The sequence below is a fragment of the Accipiter gentilis genome, chromosome 8 (assembly GCF_929443795.1).
Source record: "Accipiter gentilis chromosome 8, bAccGen1.1, whole genome shotgun sequence".
Classification (NCBI taxonomy): Eukaryota; Metazoa; Chordata; class Aves; order Accipitriformes; family Accipitridae; genus Astur; species Astur gentilis.
The window spans coordinates 25,384,522-25,403,925 of NC_064887.1; the positions used below are offsets into that span (position 1 = coordinate 25,384,522).

Sequence of the window (19,404 nt, forward strand, 5' to 3'; positions counted from 1 at the left end):
GAAAGTAAACCAAGCATCACGAAAAAGCACCAGTTGGTACAACGAACGATCTATTTAGCAAGAAAGATCACCGTGGACATTTCTTCCAAACGATCTACCACGATCCTCAAAGAAAAGGGATTAAAGTTTGTGCCTCCACTCACAACTATTTATGCTCTTAGTGTTTCACAACTAACAGACTCAAACAGAACAACAAAAAAAGGAAGTCTATGAATACAAAAAGCAATTTTTTTTTCAGGATCTTGATATATAAAACCCACTATCAGAATAAGACAGTTAATAAAGACGACTATTACAATACGTTTGGACATTGTTTTAGTTCACTATAGTACATACATAGCAAAACAAAAAGATCCCTAGCCTAGGGGACAGAAGAAAAACTGTAAAGGGTGTTCCACATTCTTTCTACAGGTAAATATTTAGAAATCTGTATTTATCCAATATGTATAGAAAAGCATGCTTTCACTGTTGCATATGCATCATAGTTATTGGGTTGTTACAGGTTTGACATCACTACCCACTACAGACTTGCCAGCTGCAATTAATTTGCTATTAGAAGTCAACAGTAAGTCACCTGCCTTAGATCCTTCAAAAACTGCATGTATCATTAACAACAGCAGCAGATGGGGGGGGAGGAAAGCAAGATGACAGTAGGTGATGTAGAAGCTACCATTTAACCATTGCTCCAATATAAGTTTCTTTTAATGCTACGCTTGTAAGTTACAGCTTTTGGGGTACTCTCAGAATTTATGCAATTACATCCACTTCTACACGTGCCATGACTGCACGAAGTTTTCATAGCTCAAAAGTTGGAAGGAAAATTTCAAGAATTTCAAGCCAGAGTGTATTTATTGCTCAATCCAGTTTGATACAGGAAACTACTTATGTTACCTGAGTTGTAAAATAGACGTTTTGTGGTTCCCTCTAGTAGTCGGTAAACAAAGAAACATGGTTGTAAGCCATGAATTGCTTTAGTGTTTTCTGAAAAGTCCATCTTTTCCGTTCAGCTTTAAACTAACTAGTCTAAGAACAGTTCTCCCCTCTTGTTGCTACAGCTGTGCCTTGCGAATATTCACAAAGCTTTTCTGAGGAAAACTTAATCTCCCCGCTAAAAGCTCCTTCATTCTAAAATGTGGAATAAGGTTCAAGACTTGTTGAAAGTACGCTCGTTCCTCATTTTTAATTGATTACAAATACTAATTAGAGATGAAATCCGAGCGTTCAAAGCTGGGTGAAAACGCAGGAGGAACCGATGGCTTCCCTATCCCTCAGCAACCCTACTCTCTTCAGGCGAGCCCCCGTAGGACTCTCGACAGAAGGCACCCCTCAGCCCCGCCGGGCCGCCGAGCCCGCCCGCGCCCTCAGGGTGAAGGCGGGGAGAAAGCAGCGGCTGACTGACCGAGCCGGGGGGCACTTTGCGGGGCAACGCCTCCGAAGCCCGCCACCCCGCGCTGCCGACCCAGCTCTGCAGCTCCCGAAACAACGTCCCACCCGTGCCGCGGCCGGCCACGGGACGCCCCAAGGAAACCCAACGCCCCAGGACGGAGCCCCGTCCCTTGTCCCTTCTCCCTTCTCCCCTCCTCACCCGCCGGCCTGGCCTGGCCTGGCCTGGCCTGGCCTCGCTCCGCTCCGCACCGGCCGCAGCCCGCGCCCTCTCCCTGCCCCGTTTGAATGCACCGGGCCCACGGGGATTGGCTCCCGCGAGGACCTCCGTCAGAAGAGGGCGGCCCCGAGCGCCGGGGCGCCCGCTGTCAGCCGCGCCCGCTTGCCAGGCACAGCCCGCGGACCGGCGGGGCCCCGCGCCGCTCCTACCGGAGGCGCCTCCTTCCCTCCAGTCCAGGGTGGCCCCGCCGCCGCCGCCAACCTGCGGCCGATGACCAGGAAGCCCGGCGCAGCCCGTGACCTCTCAAATGCCAGGCACGGCCCCGCTCTCCCCGCTGGTCCGTTCTTGGAGCCGTCCGTCCGCAGGGGGCAGCGCAGGGCACCGGCAGCGATTACCCCGCAGAAAAAAAGGGACTGACAAAAAGTTTGAGGATCGCAGGATGAGCAAGATTATGCAGTACCACTTCATGAAATCTCCACAAGAAATAAAGATTGGTCTCTTGCTGAAGAATATGCGCGTTTTCTAAAATATTTGGCAAATACTGTACAACTGAGGCAATATGGAAAAGTTTTTTAAAAAAAAACAGCTGAGGGAGACAAAGACAAAGGGGGGGGGGGGGGGGCAAGTTAAAAACTTGAGGTTTTCCCCCATCGGACTGTTAAAGTAGTAGCAACAGTGCATAGAAAATGGTAGAAATACTAACAACTACCATATTTCAGATTATTAGAATCCATAGTAGGAGTTTCTCATTAACAATTACATAAATCTGTTACTGGTAAAGAACCTCTGGCACCAGTGCCACGCTTGCGTCATCTGTCTTGGCAGCAGGTAAGCCCTACTCCTTTCGTTTCTAGTTGGGGGAAATCAGCTACTAAGCTTTTAAAAAGTCGTCTGCTACCAAAGTCATTCTATCACATTGCTGTCCTTTGGCCAAAGAGTAGACATACAATGCACAGGGCTAACATCTAACTACCTGGGACACCTCCCTCTGCCCAAAAGGGGATGATGCATCACAGCAGCATGAAAGGTCTGATGAACTAAGTTTCTCAAGCCTCAGTCCAAAAGAAAAAAAGGAAAAGGGGGAAGTTTTGATTATGACCTCAGACTTTGGATAGCAAGTTGTACTATCTTAATAAGTTTTTTGGCACTATCCTGAAAAAAATGAAATGGCATCTGGTGTCAGAGCATGGCAAGTTACGCTTAAGTGAGTAGTAAATAAGTAAATATGATCAGTTATACATTAACTATAATGTTTCATTAAGAACACAAATTTCTTACTTATGTGGTTTACCTCTCTACAATGAAGTTACACTAATAACCCAGTATTTCTGCTGTTGCAGAGTGCTTGAGCAGGACTCTTAACTGGTCCACAGGCAATGAAGGACAAACTAAACAAAACTTGCATATATGTTCACAAGAAACTCCCAGAGAGCATACTGAGTATTCAAATGTTGCCAGTGAAAGCTTTTATGTTAACTAGGAGGAAAAGATTGAGGCTTGTTTTCAGAAACTAATCTGTCACCAATTTATTTCTTTATTGGGGGGGGGGGGTGGGGGGGGGGGGGGCAAGGGTAGGTCCTTTGCAAAGATCTTACTTCAATAGGACACAAAAATTACCAGAAGAGGGTTACATAGACTATTTTTACTAGGCACTACAACAGTTTGTATTTCAAAATAAAGATGAGATAAAAATGAGACTCCTTAAAAAACTGAATATATAAACTTCTTTAAAAAAGGCAATATACAAGGCATCATAATTCCATCTTTATTTTTAATCACACTTTCATTATAATCACATAACTATAAATATATCTTTATTACCTCTGAGAATTATTTTTGTCATGTTTTCTAATAATGTCCATAATATTATCTCCTGTTACAAGGCTATTCTGTAATTGTTTAAGTCTCTGTTGTTCCCTTCTCTTTTGGTCATGAAGATACGGGGAATTCAGCAGCTGCGGGGGAAGAATGGTGCCCGTTGGTTTTACTCTCTTTACAACATCCCAAAAGAGCTTCTTGCTGTTGTTATTGATAAAAGTAATTGCAGTTCCACTGTGACCCAACCTCCCTGCTCTTCCAACCTGAAAAAGCAAAAACTCATTGTAAGTTATCAATATTAAATGGAAGTCCTTCAAATATCCTTACAGGTTATTTTCTGTTATAAACTAGCAACTAACCTAAGTGACAAGGCCAAATCTCTTTATGTCATCCTCTCAGCACAAAGTTTTAATAAACTTCCTGAATTCAAGATATGCAGATCTGAAGCTTTAGCTTAAATGCATCTAAAATTACAACTTGCTTATAGGACATACCAGAAGTCCAATATTGATACTGAGATATATCATATAGCCTATGGGCAAAGGCTTACAGTGAATCTGGTCCAAACAAAATGTTTTAAAAAATTTTTATTATAGCAATGCCACATACATGTATCTTGTATCAAGCACTACATATACAAGCATGACCATAAAAATGCCCTTTACTTTCAATATTCTAGTAACTTAAAATTATTTATCAATGTTAGCCAAAGTGCTTGAACAAATTAGAAAAGAATCTACAAAGACTCTCTATTTAGGAAGAAATAGTATGCTAATATTGGTATAGTTTTGATGCTAGGAAAGACCTTTTTTTTTTTTATTTACCACTTGAAACTTTAGCAGAAAGATAATAAAAAACCGGAGAGGTGTACTGCAGTTAGTAATACAGAATACTTCAGAAGTTCATGAGACTGGATGACTTCCAGAGGCCCTTTCCACCTATTCAGAACAGCGCTAAATTCAAAGTTAGATCAGTTCGCTCAGGGCCTTGTCCTATGGAGTTTCAAGTGCCTCCAAGCACAAAAGGTCCCACCACCTCTCAGGGCAGCCTGTTCCACTGCCTGACTACACTCACTGTGAAAAATATTTTTCCCTGTTATGAGGACAGAATTTCCCTTGCAGCAAGTTGTGACTGTTAGCTCTCATCCTCTCATTGTACATCTCCAAGAAGAGTCTGCCTCTGCCACCTCTGTAACAGCCCATTACCAAATACAAGATGCCAATTAAATCTCTACTCCAGCCCGAACAAGCCTAGTTCCCTCTGCCTCTCTTCAAGTGTTACGTGGGCCAGCCCCCTGACTTTGTCTGGACTCTCTCCAGTTTATTGGCTTTTCTTGTAGTTGACAGTCTCAAAACTGGACACAGTAGTAGAGTACTATGGCTTCGTAAGTGCCAAAAAGAGGACAATAATTAGTTCTCTTGATATGCTAGCCAAACTAGGGTTGGGGTCTGTGTACATACACATAAATACATACACACACATAACCCACATACCATCTTTTTTAAAGCAGAAAATCCTCAGGAAAAAAAAAATAATCAGAGGAGATACTGGAGTATGAAGAGAGAATGAAAATAAAGTTCACGACTGGTTTGCTGATTGTATTACATGCACATCCCAGACTGGAGATGAACTGCAGCAGAAAGAGGGGTATTTGGCCTTTCTTCACACAGATAGCAAAAACATGGTAAACTTTGCTTTCAATAGACATAAAATGATACAAGGGAGTATGAAACAGGAATAATAATACTGCAAACATAACTGATATAAGAACACTATTCTAGATTTTAGTAACTTACATAGAAGACACAAGAACAGTGTTCTAGATTTTAGTAATTTATGTAAGAGACTTACGGAAGAGATATTCAGCACCTTTCTTTCCTTTCCTATAAAAACAATGTTCTGAAGAGGAAAACAATCTTTATGTTTATGTTTAATTTAACTTCCCATAGGTGGATGTCATATTTCAGTATACTTTTCAAATAATTCTTTAGTAATTCATTTATTTACCTGATGTACATATTCATCCATACTTGAAGGCATATCAAAATTTACTACCAGTTTGACATTGACAAGGTCAAGCCCTCGTCCAAGGACTCCAGTGCTTACTATAACTTCATACTTCTCTTGAAGTAATCCCTGGCAAGGGAGGAATAACCAAAAAATTAATTCTTTTTTCCTTATTTGTATTTTGAACCTCTCCAAGCATACGCTAGGGTTAGTTACACAGCATAAGGGAATGGCCCCTCCTGTATTCTTGATTTGAAGAGGAATATAATTCACAGAGCTAATTAAAGAGAGATCAAAATCACGATTTTAATAAAATAATCATCAATTAAAGTTAAATGCATATTTGAATTCCCATTTCAAAGCAAATAACCTAGGAAATAGTCTCCAGCACTCATCTGCATTTAAAATGGCATTATTATCTACAGTTTTGCTTGGTCTCATCTGTCTCTCCTCTCCCACAGCAATACTCCAGGTTTTACTGCAGAACAGCAGTAAATAATGACTTAACACATTAAAATTAAGCCACCTTTAAAAAAAATTGACCATTTTAAATCTATCAAAAAAGCCATAACTTTAGGAGACACAAACCTGTAATATATCTGTTCTTTCCACCTGAGACTTTTCAGAATGCATAGCTGTACACTGCAATCCTGTAATCTTATGAACTGCATCGCTCAACAGATCTGCTCCTAACTTACAGTCCACAAATACCAACACTGGAGGCTTGAAGAGTTTCTTATCCTGTAAAATTAAACAGTTCATGGAAGAAGGTACTACAACAGTTTGCTGCTCATCAGCAGCAACTTGGGATTCAATTTCTTCTGCTCATTATCTCTAATATTAACAAAACTTTCAGATGAATAAATGTTTTTAGACTCTAGACATGAAGGAACAAGATACCAGTCATGAAACAATACAAATCTGTACATCATAAACATATAACGATTTGTAGACTCAGAACCCAAGTTGATATCAATACATGCAATACATGCATTTTTTAGAAGTCAGAAGCTTGCTTTCATGTTTCTTTAAATGTTACATAATATAAGTTCTGAGGCTTAATTAAAGATTCCTATTTACTTCTTGGATAACCTCAGCCAAGACTCCAAAATTCCCCACCAAAGTACTCATAAAAGATATGTATTATTATTCATATAATTCAAGAAAGAACTAAAGTAGCTTTCTCACTGGTTTCTTTAATGACTTTTAAAATTATAAACCACTCCCAAGCCATAAAGCAGCTATGATGGTTTAAGAAAGTCCTGTTCCTCTACCACTCACAGACAACCAGTACAAATCATTCAGATGCCATACTGCGAATCACAAAAAAATTATCAAAATTACTATTTTTAACTTGGATCCCAGCACAGGAGTCTGGTTTGCTGCTGCACAGAAGGAGGTGTGAGTGACAGGGGTGCAGTAATCCCTGAAATTGCCATTAAAGCTCCTAGATTGCAGAACTACTGAACTAGTTAGTGCAGTTATATGCTTGACCTCACTCCACCTCTTCACTACGTACAGATTAGAATTGAAGATGAGAACCTGACAGAGATGTGTAAATATATGAATAATTTTAAAAGTTGTTCTTATGAGAAAAATATTACACTTACATTTAGTATTTCAAACAGCTTTTTCTTTTTAGAGGGTTCTTCTACCCACAAGATAATTTGGCGAACATTGGAACATGGCAGATTCTTCTCTCCAATTGTTATTCTTACAAAATTGTTCAGAAGCTGATTTGCTAAGTTTTCAATGCCCACTGGAATCGTGGCTGACACCAGTATGGTTTGATGATCGTGAGAGATGTGTTCCAAAATATCCAACACTTGCTGCTGGAAACCCATTTTTAACATGGTATCTACCTAAGGGAAAAATATTAGATTTGTACCAGATTTTTCCATAAACAGGAGAATCCTGAACTTGAATTGACAGAAGAACCATAATGTGTATGATTGGTATGTAATAATTCAAATGCAGGAGTATTTTCAGTCAGAAGAAAAGCTAAGTGAGAAAATTAAAAACAAATGGTTCACACTGGTCTAGCAGTAATACCCATCATGTATCCAAGTCTTTTATAGCCAATGGAACATGCATTGTTAAAACACATTTCAAATTGTGTTAAAAAATGAATTTTTCTCTTAAGAAATATATTTTGTCTTTATAAGGAACACTCTGTATGTTTAATCAGCTAGACTAGCCACTCACACTGGCTCTTCAAGGACCTCTGTATACGCAATACAGCACCGGTAACTAAAAACTTACTTCGTCCACCACTACAATTTTTATGCCATGCAGTTGAACAGAACTTTGCTTTAAGATCTCAAGAAGTCTTCCAGGTGTTGCTATTATAACCTAGAAAAAAAAACAAAAAACAAAACAACAAAAAAAACCAAACCCAAAACCAACCAACCAAACAACAACCCAGAAGTTAGAAATTCCATGAAAGACAGATGAATGTCCTAGAAGAACTATAAAGTTACAGCACATAGGTGAGAAGGGCAATAATTATTGAAATTACTTGCATTCATGTAAGTCGTAAAACTTTTACAGATAACTTAATAAATTATGAAGCCTCAAAATTAAATGGACCTTTTGGAACTCTCATAATTAAAGTGTCTGAATACAAGTAGTGTAATCTGCATTAAAAACGAACTATTTTTGCTATAAATTACAACTCCTTGTCTCATAAAATGGCATATTTCAGTCTTTGAAAGCAGCAGTATCATGCATGAAACTGTCTAAAAAACAAAGAAGTTATTATATGTTTAATCAGAAGTAAAAATATTTAAAAAAAACCCAAAACACAAACAACTGTTATTGTAAAATTTGCAAGAGCTAACAATTATTTTAGTAGTTTAGACTTAGGAAAAACACATCTTTGTGTGTCCATACACATCAACAGTAACATTTTTCTTGTCTGTGAGTATCACGAAAAACATAACTCTCCACAGGATCTTTCCATGCTATAGTCCTTACCTTAACACTTTGCTTGAGACGGTGAAGCTGTGGTGGCAGTGGTAAACCTCCTACCAGGAGAACTGTTCTCATGTTTGGTAAACCAGCCATCAGTTCTTTAGCCTGTCTCTCTATCTGAATTGCTAACTCCCTTGTTGGTGCCAAAATAAGGGCGGATGGAGTTTCTATCTAGAAAAAGGGGGAGAAATCTGTTGAACATGGAATTGCTTTATTATTTAGATAAAAAGCTTTCAAGATTAAATCTCCCAATACTAAAATGTAAATTATATAGTGCAACTACTGTGGATGCAGTTAGATGGCCAATACCCTTTCTATTTGAAGACAGAAGGTAGAAAGGGATTATACCTTTAACAGTGCAGGCCAAGGAAGTCTATCCCTCAATTACTCAACTTTTAAAAACAAAAAATTAGTGCATGTGTAAGCACACAGTTAGAATAGCTTCCTGACAACAAACAAAGGCCCAGAAAACCAGCAGTCATTTCTAAAGATCGCTTTTTTCTATTTTAGTTATTGCACTGAATCTGTAACAGAAATTCAGAATAAACTCCACCTGAACTCAAAACACAGGATGCTAGTTGAATCTAGAGATCATTAAAAAAAGTTTTTAGAAGTGTTGATATTACAGGAACAGACTATTTCCCTTTACTGTCTTGCACACTACTAAGTAAAAACATTAAGTATTAACCAGAGAAGATAAGCAGTGATAGGAACTTTATACAGCAAAAACATATATCCCTGAAATTTAAGAACAAAATTAACAGTCCCTCTGACCCACCATTAGTCAGCCAGGTAGACATGAATCATTAAAGTGCTACAGTCTTAATTTTTTATTCCTTATATAAGGATCTGCAACCAAATTATAACCTCACTGAACTTCTGCAACCCAGAAAACACAAAATTACAGCGTAGTAATTCCTCTCAGATTAATATAGATTACTAACTCCAGTTAATACATACTAACAAAGTAAAAAGAACATAAGGTACAACAGGGGGAGGGGGGAAAAGGCAGAATAATGGTCTAGCTCCAGGAAGCATTATTTCACTAATGCTGATCACCACTTCAGCAAATAAAGCGCTCTCATATATTGATACCACAAACATGAATTCACTTAACAGTTTTCTGGATGGTATGTGTTTCTTTCTGGTCTCCAACTGGAATATTTCCAAGTGACCAACAGAAGGAGGTTGTTCCTTTCCCACTGAATCATCAAAGGAACTACATAGTTAAATACTTGTGTCAAGAAGGGCTTCTTGAGTTGTTTTCAAGTGTGCAACAGTGTTTAACTTAACAACTTACCACCACAAGAAAAAGTATCTACGTAGATGTGGAGAAGCCAGGAACTGTCAAGTACCTCATAACCAGATTACCCTTATGCTCTTAACATCTCATCTCTCTTCTACATTAAAAATGAAAATTATTTTAAACAAAATAAAATTATTTCTTGACATATACATTAACTTGTAAAGTACCCTGAAGATGAAGAATGAGAAAGATCATGTAGAGAAATTAAGTATTATTCATTGAGGTTCCAATTTTGTGCATATTGTTATAAGCATATAAACTGTCTTGCAGACTTTAATGATAATCAGACAGAGGAGGTACTGGAGTGTAATACTCCTGTTCTTAAAATGCTCCTATATAATGCTTCTATTCTTAAAACTAATGCTACAGTACTTTAAAGATTAAAAGTTACTTAAATAATCTTTAAATTATTCTTTTGAAAAAAATTATACACACACACATGTTTGTGTGTATACCTATCTATAAAGGCATCTAAACAGTCCCAAACATCAACTAGAATCAGGTCCAGAATTTTCAAATATATTCTTATACACCCCTTTTTGAATAAAACCACTAAAGCAAAAAGCACTACTGAACCACACACAAGGTACAGAATACTATTTGCCTTTATTTCTCATCATACATTCATGTCCTTATGATGTAAAAGTTTTCTTAATTGCTTTTTCCCACAGTATCAAAAGGGAGACTGTGTAACTGCGGGATTTCAGAAATTGTATTACCCTAAATTCCTGTAGTTATTTGATGGTCAGCTGAACATATTCCAACAGAAATTACTCTACAAAATTACACAAAAGCCAAAAAATCTCTTTCAGCCATCTGATATATCAAGATACAGTAATAACTTCTTGCAGAGGGCCTCGAATGATTTTAACTTTCTATTTTAAGTCATTTAGGAAGTTTACCGCAGAATTTAATTACCTTTCTTAACAAGGAGAAACTGTATACTAGGTAGTATTAATAGAGTTGCTTTATCTCCTGACCAAAGTGAAAAAACATTCAAAGTCATTAAAAATAATCAGCAACTCCCCTCCCCCCAAGAACCAATGCTCCATTAATCAAAAGTAAAATAAATCATTGAATGTCAATAAAACCACTACAATTACTTTCTCAGTTACACTTAGAATCCAAGAGATAAAGTTGCAAACCACTTTCTCTAAACACATTAAGTTTCATTACCTCTTTCAAAACCTTCATAATAACAGGGAGTAGGAAGGCTGCTGTTTTTCCGGAGCCAGTGTCTGCGCTAGCCACAACATCCCTCCCCAATAGTCCAACAGGGATCATTTGCATTTGGATGGGAGTTGGGACTTCATAGCCAGAATTCTTTAAATTATGGTTTAAAGTTTCAGGAAAACCACAGTGTTCAAACTCTACAATAGGTCTTGGAACTTGCTGGCCCTGGACAGCAATACCTAGCTGCAGTTTAAGGTTCTCAATCTGCTCATCTCGCAAACCTAAAATAAAGGAATGATCTTTGTAGAAATAAGGTGTATTAAGAAGGTGAGTTTCTGCTTGAGATTCTGCTTTTGTGAGTTGATCAGATTTTAGCTTTTCTTCCTTTGCTTGAGTTTGTAGAAGGTGTTTGGCTTTACATTCCAAGCTACAAACATCTTCATCTGTTTTATCACAGATATACTCTCCATAGCGACCACACACAACACATACAGGTTCTCCAGGTTCTGCCCGACGCTGAGATTTGCTGAAGGATTTTATGGGTTCTTCCAAAGAGCCATCTTCATCAGTATTTTGGTTGTCCTTTCCTGAAGTTGTATTAGCAACGCCAAGGTCTCCAGCTATACATTCTGTACATTCTTGTACAACTTCATTCAAATTGCATTTTGAAGCAGAAGTTTCTGTTCTATCTGACTTACAGTCTTGGAACTCGGTGGTCTCCTCTAGCAAAGACCCTCCAGAAGACAATCTATTTTTCTTAGCTGTACAACTTTTGTCCTCATCAGCAGTCCTCTTGACTTTAACAGATCTTGGTAAAAACATCCTTCAGCACACTAGAAAGAAAATTGCTAATTGTTAGAAACTACTATCATTGAGAAAGGTACATTTTACCATTACGACAAAAAAATTAAAGCCTAGGAAACATATTTGCAAACCTAGAAAGCAGCAATCAATCCCCGAAAAGATCTAGAAACTGTCTTGTTTAAAAATTATCTTGGTCTTAACAACGTTGATTCAATGTAAAGCAATACTTTAAAATAACAGTGGAAGCATGGAACAGTACAGAGAGATCCACCTATAGTTAGATTTCAGTATTAGACATTTGCAGTTGAATAAAAACTTTGATTTTCACTATCTGTCTGGAAATTCATCCATTTTGAGAGTCAGTCATTTTAGATCCTCAGAGGGTTTAGTTGTTTCTAAGATGAAATATAGAAGCAAAACACGCATTCTTCTAAGCTATTAAAAAACCCAAACAAAATCATTCATTTTGAAAAGGATGTGAAATTTACTACAGGACCCACCCAAGACCACTCCTTTTCTTGTCCTTTTCAAAGTCCACTCAAATTTAAAAAGGCTGTAAACTTTGAGACCTGTTTAGAGTCCAGCTCTGTTTGTTCAGGGTGTCAAAGAAAGAGCAAAGACCTACATGATCAATTTGCCAAATCTCTACTGTAATACAAGGAAGACAAATTAAGCACCCATAAATAACCATAACTTTTATACTCTGAAACTTTCAGTAGTTGACTCTGAAAGTATCAAGATGTTCTCACCAATCGTTTCCTATGGTACAATCGGTAAACAAAGTACACAAAATACCGTTATTTTCTTCTGAATTAATTGTAGTGTGCATACCAGTCTCTGTCAACTTCGTTTTACATCACCTTTCTAAAGATACCCAAAGCTATCTCTGTGTTTACAAACAGCTTTTTTTCTGCGTAACCCAAAGCAATTCGGAGCGATGAAGCATCAGCAGGAAGCCCACCGGTCAGATGAGCTCCTCTGACTGAAAACCTGCAGGTAGAACACGGGCAGACCCCAGGCGCCTGGATGCTCCAGGTGCTCCCCCTCGCTGTTGGATCAGAAGCCAGATCTCGCCACTCAATTTCTCATACCTCATAATGAAAACTTACCACAACAAACCTCTTTACAAAGTCGGTAGCCTTTCAGGTGGGGGAAGCAAACTCACGAAAAGTGCCAGGCTGACGAAAAAAGACTACATCCCTAACGGGTTCCTCGGGAGGGTCCCGTCCTGCCGCCAGCGGTGCCCCGCTGGGAAGACCCTGCCCGCGCGGCTCCCGGGCAGCACGACAGTCTCCTCCCCCGCCTGCCCCAGCCCTCCTCTCCGGCAACAGCTACCCACCCCACTGGAGACCAAGACGGCGCGGAGCCGTTTCTATGCGACAGCCTCCCCCGCCGCCCAGCCCGCACCCTCGCCCCGTTGCTGCGAGGCGGAGCCCGGCCCCCACCTCCTCCTCGCCGGCGGCGGAGAGACGTCGCCCCACGTACCGCTGCCGACCGGCCGTCGGGCGCGCCGCCGCCGCCGCTCCTCACAAAATGGCGGCGGTCCCACGCCAGCAGCGGCGGGCGAGCTGCCGGCGGAAGCGAGGAGCCGCTGCCACCGCCCCTCCGCCGCCGGAGAGCGCTGGGAGAGCAGCCGGGAGAGCGCGCCGGGGACGGGACGAGCCCAGGGGAAGCGAGCGAAGGCGCAGAGGCTCCCGGCTGCACGGGAAGGAGCGGCGCGGCCGGCCCTCACCGGCGGCCGGGCGGGCTAGGCCGAGGGCGATAGGCGAAACCCTCGCGGCCGCCCGCAGCCTTACACGGGCAGAGACGCGGGGCGGGGGCGGGCGACGCGGGCGCCAGGGGGTGGCCAGGCCCTTGGCGGCCGGGCGGGAGGAGAAAACCGCATCGCTGGGAGATGTCACCGCCGAGCTCAGTTTTGGTGTGCGGGATTAAACGCAGGGCTGTTGACCCTCTTTAGGTCTGCGGGGTGGGCTAGCCCACCACTCCGGTACTTACAGCCCGAGTTCCCGGATGGTACAAACATCCAAGTATTTGCACAGATGAGAAAAAACGTTATTACAGCACAGTATGGAGGAGTAAGATATGCCCAGCCTTGACCCACTTAAAACACCTGGAAGGGCACGATGAGAGAGCTGTTCATATACTGCAAACTGAGTAAGTTATTTTTATTATTTTCAATAATAAATAAACATACCTTACTTACACTACAGCACAATGCATGAGAACACCAGAATTTATCACATTTCACTGCAGGGCAGAAGAGACTTTTGGACCTAACTCTCACCTGTGCTCTGTAAAGACGGCCTGGGTGTGACCACTGCCCGAGGCAAACCAAATTCATGGAAAAGAGTACTAAGGCTTGGACACAGGTCTCCCGAGAAGGCTGGTGGTTTTAGCTGCTTGGCCATTGTGAACAACAGGGTGGTCACTGCTACTCCCTTTCTTTCCAAGGACTCATGCCACCAGAAGGAGGTCAGTCAACCTGTCCCGGATACTCCCTTGCAACCACCAGGACCATGAGGTGGTGTCACTATGTCTGCACTGTTTGCAGGAGGTCCTGGGTTTGAGCATAAGCAGGAAGACCACACTATTCCCAAATTAAAAATATACCCTATGACCATAAATGATTTGATGCATGGGAAAGCTATCTTGCTGGGAGCTATCTGGGTTGATGTACTCCCAGGCACTCCAGATACTCCAAAATGGATTGTACCTTACATCCCTCCTCCTCCTCCTCCTCCAACATTGATCCCATTAGCTTGAAAGCATCCACGTTGATAGTGAGATCCATTTTCTTTCTGGCTCATTACTTTTGCTGGTGACCATCACCACTTCCTGCTAAAAGAGAAAATCCATAAGTACTAGCAGCCCCTTTGGAAACACAATTTAATGGCAGTCCAGAAGAGCCAGTGGGAATGGTGTTAAAATGCTGCCAGTCACAAAGCTAGGGGCTTTCCAGCAGCTGGCTGCAACATTCTGTAACATTCAAGTCCAGTCACACTTGAAACATGGTCTATCTTAATGTATGCTGGATTTCTCTGTAGTAGATTACCACAGTAGCAAGACAAAGGTACTGCAAATAGGGGGGTTTGGTCTGTGTGGGATTTTTAATTAACTGGTAAAATTGGAAGAGACTATTGAGCTTCCTGAAAGATTAAGTGGGCATTTCCAGACCTGAAAAACTGTCAAGCACCTTTCACCCACACTCCATACATGCCTCATTCTCTGTGAAAATCCTGACTTTTCTCTGATTCAACTTCCATCACTCACCTTTGCTTGCACTGACTTTCTTTTCTTCATTTTCCCTCCTGGAGAGTTTCTAACATAGGCTAATTTCCTTTTCTTACTTCCATTTTTACAAGGTTATTTCCTGGAATTCAAAACATCATTTGCTAAATAAAGACCAGTATTTCAACAATATTCAATATGATATGCTTCATACTCTATAGAAACTTCCTGTATGTATAAGCTTTTTCTATTTTTTGCTAACAGTAGGTTTCTGTGACAGAAATATTAATCTAATGGAAACAATCTAATTAAATAAAATTGAAGTACCTTTTTATAATGGTAAGGGCACTGTTGTTTTGTTGAAAGCTACCATTCTGCCCTCACCTGCCACAGGAGAAGAGTCTGCACATTTTGATTACACAGACACATTCAAGCTCTTACGATTAAATAACACTGTCCATGCTGTAATAAAGCTACTTAGCATTTTTGTTCATAGTACATAATCCTGCTGTTCTGAGCTGCAAAGTGCAGAAGTCTAGCATATGCATTTCTGTGGAAGGAATAATGTAGTCAGTGGGTGTATTCCATGATTCACTTATGGATGCATGACTTTCAATTTTTGCTCTACCCTGTATTTGTTTCATGAGAACACTGTTAGTAATGAACACTTTCTAATTAGGTACTGATTTTTTTTTTTATAATCACTTTGAAGATACACATATGTTGCATTTTATAAGTCATTATTACATAACAAATTATTATAAATGCAACATAAATTTACATCCTCCAAACAGAAAACCTGCCTCTACTGTTGTTTATAATACACACCAATATCAGTCTTTTCTTTAGCATATAATGGTCTTTCAGAAGATGAACTCGGACTTCATCATAGCAGTAAAGATAAAGGAGGTCACAGAGATTATTCAAGCTGGTTAAAGACTAGAAGAAACCAAGTATTGAAAAGTCTGCAGGGTTATGTTATTAATAAAAACCAGCAACCTCCCTCTCTCTCATTACATCATCAATTATCTAGGAATCCTTGAGAGTTGTTCAATAAGGACAACTGTTAATACCTAATAAAAAAATTCTGTGTTACCAGAAAAGCCTGACCCCTCTATTAATTACAGGAAACGTCACTGATACAGAATATTCAACTTTCCAAAAGCTTTTAAGAGTTTCCTTGCCACAAGTATTAAGGACATGAAAAAAATGCAGGGTAAGAGGAAATGGTCTTGCATGGATGTACCATTGAGTAGAATACAGGAAAGAAAGATTAGGGACTTACTAATAAGGGGTCCCATGGTAGACAGAAGGAAGTCACCAGTGAATTCTGCAAAACTTGGTACCATTTTGCAGTTTGATATGGCAACCTAAAGACCAAGAAAGCAAGAAAGTTTGCTGGCAATGATATCTCAGATACTTAACACAAGGGCCAACAGAAGAGCTTTACAAGAGCCTTAGAAGATTTGGTTATGACGACGGGTAAAATTCAGACAGAAAAATGCAAACCTAGGTACACATATCTTGACGTTGAGTACAGAATGATAGGCTCTGAATTGGCCATTACTATTCAGAAGCAAGATCTGAGGAATAAGAGGAATACCTTCGTTAAAGGATCAGTTCAGTGTGTAACAGCAGTCAGAAAAAACCAAATTTAAGTGGTAGGAAATACTAGGAAAGGTATAGAGAACATTACTGTATACAGTATAAACTGACAGTTCACCTATATGAATGTTCCTTGTAATAGGAATTTCCCCATCACTCGCTCCCCTTGTCTGAGAAAGGCTACAGTAGATCTTGAAATTAAGTTTTGGAAAAGGATTCTATGGATATTCAGAGGTGTGAAAGAGCTTCCATGCAAACACAACTACGTAAACTGGTCAGTCTGAAAAAGGGATGACTGAGGAACAGATACAGTATATCTACTATACCTTGAGTGGCTCATAAAGGCTAGACAGCTATTGATAGTTCATTCTTTTTTCCAACAAAAATTGTAATATGCTTTATAGTAAGTGCTCACAACTGAAAAGGAGTGCAAGCTTCCACATAACGTAGTATGTTAGTCTTTATTTACATGGAGAAGTTAATCAGGATAGATGTAACAAAAACTCTTCTGGAACAGATATTGTGCTTTGTGAGCTCACTAAATAAATACTACTTTTCCTGAAATAAAGCATAAACATTCTAGTCCAGTCACTTTCCTAAGCTTTTTTAGAATGCTGAAATATGTAATAAATAGCCTTGGTGGATTTAATTCCCATTCTCTCAGCTCTTGATGCTGCTAATCAGATCTGAGGCAAATTACATTTTAATAAGATTTTTGAACTTCAAGTTTTGTACCTTTAGAGTTCACCAGATTGTACAAAATGTCCCTAGACAAGATTCTCTCAGATATCCTACAAGGGTTTTGTCTTGGTGTTCTTCCTTCTAAATACTAGTTTAAGCACTGACTGAATAAAGTTGGGTTTAAGTCCTGTTAGAAAACCATGAACAATTAGGACAGACATTTTTGCACATTCTGGGCAATTCACCTGGGGATGTCATCATGGAAAATCTTAAGGTTTCCAGGTCACGTTAAAAAAAAAAAAAAAGTAGCATCTGTATTTTGTATAGTCACGTTGTTACTTAGTATAGTTGGTAAAACACCAAGAACTGACAATTTTCTCATCTTGTTTATGCTGCATGTGTTCCAGTACAGTAGCTGCCAAGGAAAGTATCACGTATTGTTATTAGAAACCCCTGTTCAAATATACTTATATAATTAATACACCTCTTCAGAGTAATTTCTAAAGTAAATATTCGGAGCTACAGCAATGTAACAATACACACACAAACCCACATGTACAAAAGGACTAATGCATACTGACCTAGATTTACTACACAGATATACAGCAACAGATTATTTCAACTTTATGCAAATTTTTGTTAGAGTAACAAAGATAGTAACTATTGATTAAAAGTCAAATACTGAAAACAATAATTCAAGCACAACTTCTAACTACTAAGGTATCCCGCTTTTTGGTCTATTTTAAGTTATATCAAGAAGACTTTTCCATATTCACTCATCATTTCTATATCAAATACATGGAAAGCAAGGGTGGCACCTTGGATTTCTGCCCTCAGTTTGAAAACAGGCACTTTGCCCTATAACATCTCACAGCCATTCTTTAGAAGCTTGAACTAACCTTTCCCATCACTTGCAAAAAATAAATAATTCAGTAAAACAAGACTGGATTAAAGCAGGAGACTGAAATGCCTCTACTCCCAGGCACACTAAATCTGTAAGAAACAGGCATTCCACATACTAATTCAGGGACTGTATCACAAGCATTTCAAAGAGCTTTTTCACTGTAGCATATGCCTTGACTCTCCACAGCAATATCTCCCAGCATGACCCCATTAATTAAAACCTGTACCAGAACACAACCTGTAGGCACCTGTCCATGAATCTGGCATGCAAGGCATTCTCAAGTTCCACACAGTGATTTGATTAACAGATAAATATATCCCAAGGGGTAAGTGTCCAAAACATTTTTAATACAGTGCATTTTAAATTTCCTTTGTAGCCAAAATACCATACCCCCTGTGATGTCCAAATTTTTAATTTAGAGTGAGCTCCCAGTGTTTGCAAACTACTAAGAATGAACTCATGAGTCCGAATAGCACCTAATGCATCACACTCTCAAGTGGCAAGTGTCAGTACTGACAAATCTGAAAATTGGAACATGCCTCAAAAGAATGTGTCTCATCAAGAGGAATAGTTTTGGGTTTTCTTTATAGTAGTAATTATTTTAAATGTCTCAATATATATCCTATGTATCAGAATTCTAAAACTAAGGAACCACAGTGCCTTAATGTTTTTTAATGTTGTAATGGATGAAGAGCATGAAGTTTATGAAGATGTCACTTAAAGAATAAAAATGATTCCCTGATATTTTATTTTTTTTATAAGCGTGCCACAATATGTATAATTGGAGTTAACAAAACATCCACTGCTTGTGTGAAAGGGAGGGAGAATGTCTTTCCATTCAGAAGGCACAGAAATCAAAGCATGTTTACTTGGGGATTGGTGGCTGTCTATGCTCCACCTAATGCTATGAAACTAAATATTTTTCTGTTTCTTTAATGTTTTGGGATTTTGAAGCCACTCAGCAGATTTGTAGGTAGGTAGTCAACAGCAGCTCTAACCCAAAGCATACTTAATGAATAGTTCTTTGACTGAAGGAATCCGAGTCATTCACTCCACTGGCTTCTGAATTACAGCATTAAAGGAACCACACAGGAAAAATCCAGATAATCTAAAAACAAATAACGGTGGCTAACCATTAACTACTCAACTCTGCTAATATTCATACAAAAGCTCTTGATTTAGTACAGATATTGCACACTATACTTATTCTGAGGCCTAGTTTTTCTAATTTTGCTTAGTGCAAACAGGCAACTCCTAAGCTTTTCCAAAGTAAATAATCAGTAAAAGGAGTCTTGGACTAAG

The 19,404-nt window shown here is 39.5% G+C and overlaps 1 protein-coding gene across 13 annotated transcripts in view; it reads right to left on the reverse strand.

The window, feature by feature from the left end:
* Positions 1-3,345: 3,345 nt before the first annotated feature.
* DDX59 (DEAD-box helicase 59) overlaps positions 3,346-19,404 on the reverse strand; it is a 30,703-nt gene continuing 14,644 nt past the window's right edge. For 2 of the 13 annotated variants that reach the window (XM_049807147.1, XM_049807143.1), the window contains exons 2-10: positions 14,955-15,054; positions 14,398-14,522; positions 10,884-11,713; positions 8,405-8,572; positions 7,691-7,780; positions 7,039-7,290; positions 6,017-6,169; positions 5,429-5,557; positions 3,346-3,684 (exon numbers count right to left, since the gene is read on the reverse strand). In XM_049807147.1, the coding sequence (XP_049663104.1) occupies positions 3,421-3,684; positions 5,429-5,557; positions 6,017-6,169; positions 7,039-7,290; positions 7,691-7,780; positions 8,405-8,572; positions 10,884-11,702 (1,875 nt within the window). In that variant the 5' untranslated portion in view covers positions 11,703-11,713; positions 14,398-14,522; positions 14,955-15,054 and the 3' untranslated portion in view covers positions 3,346-3,420. The other 11 variants (XM_049807141.1, XM_049807140.1, XM_049807146.1 and 8 more) reach the window with 11 other exon arrangements.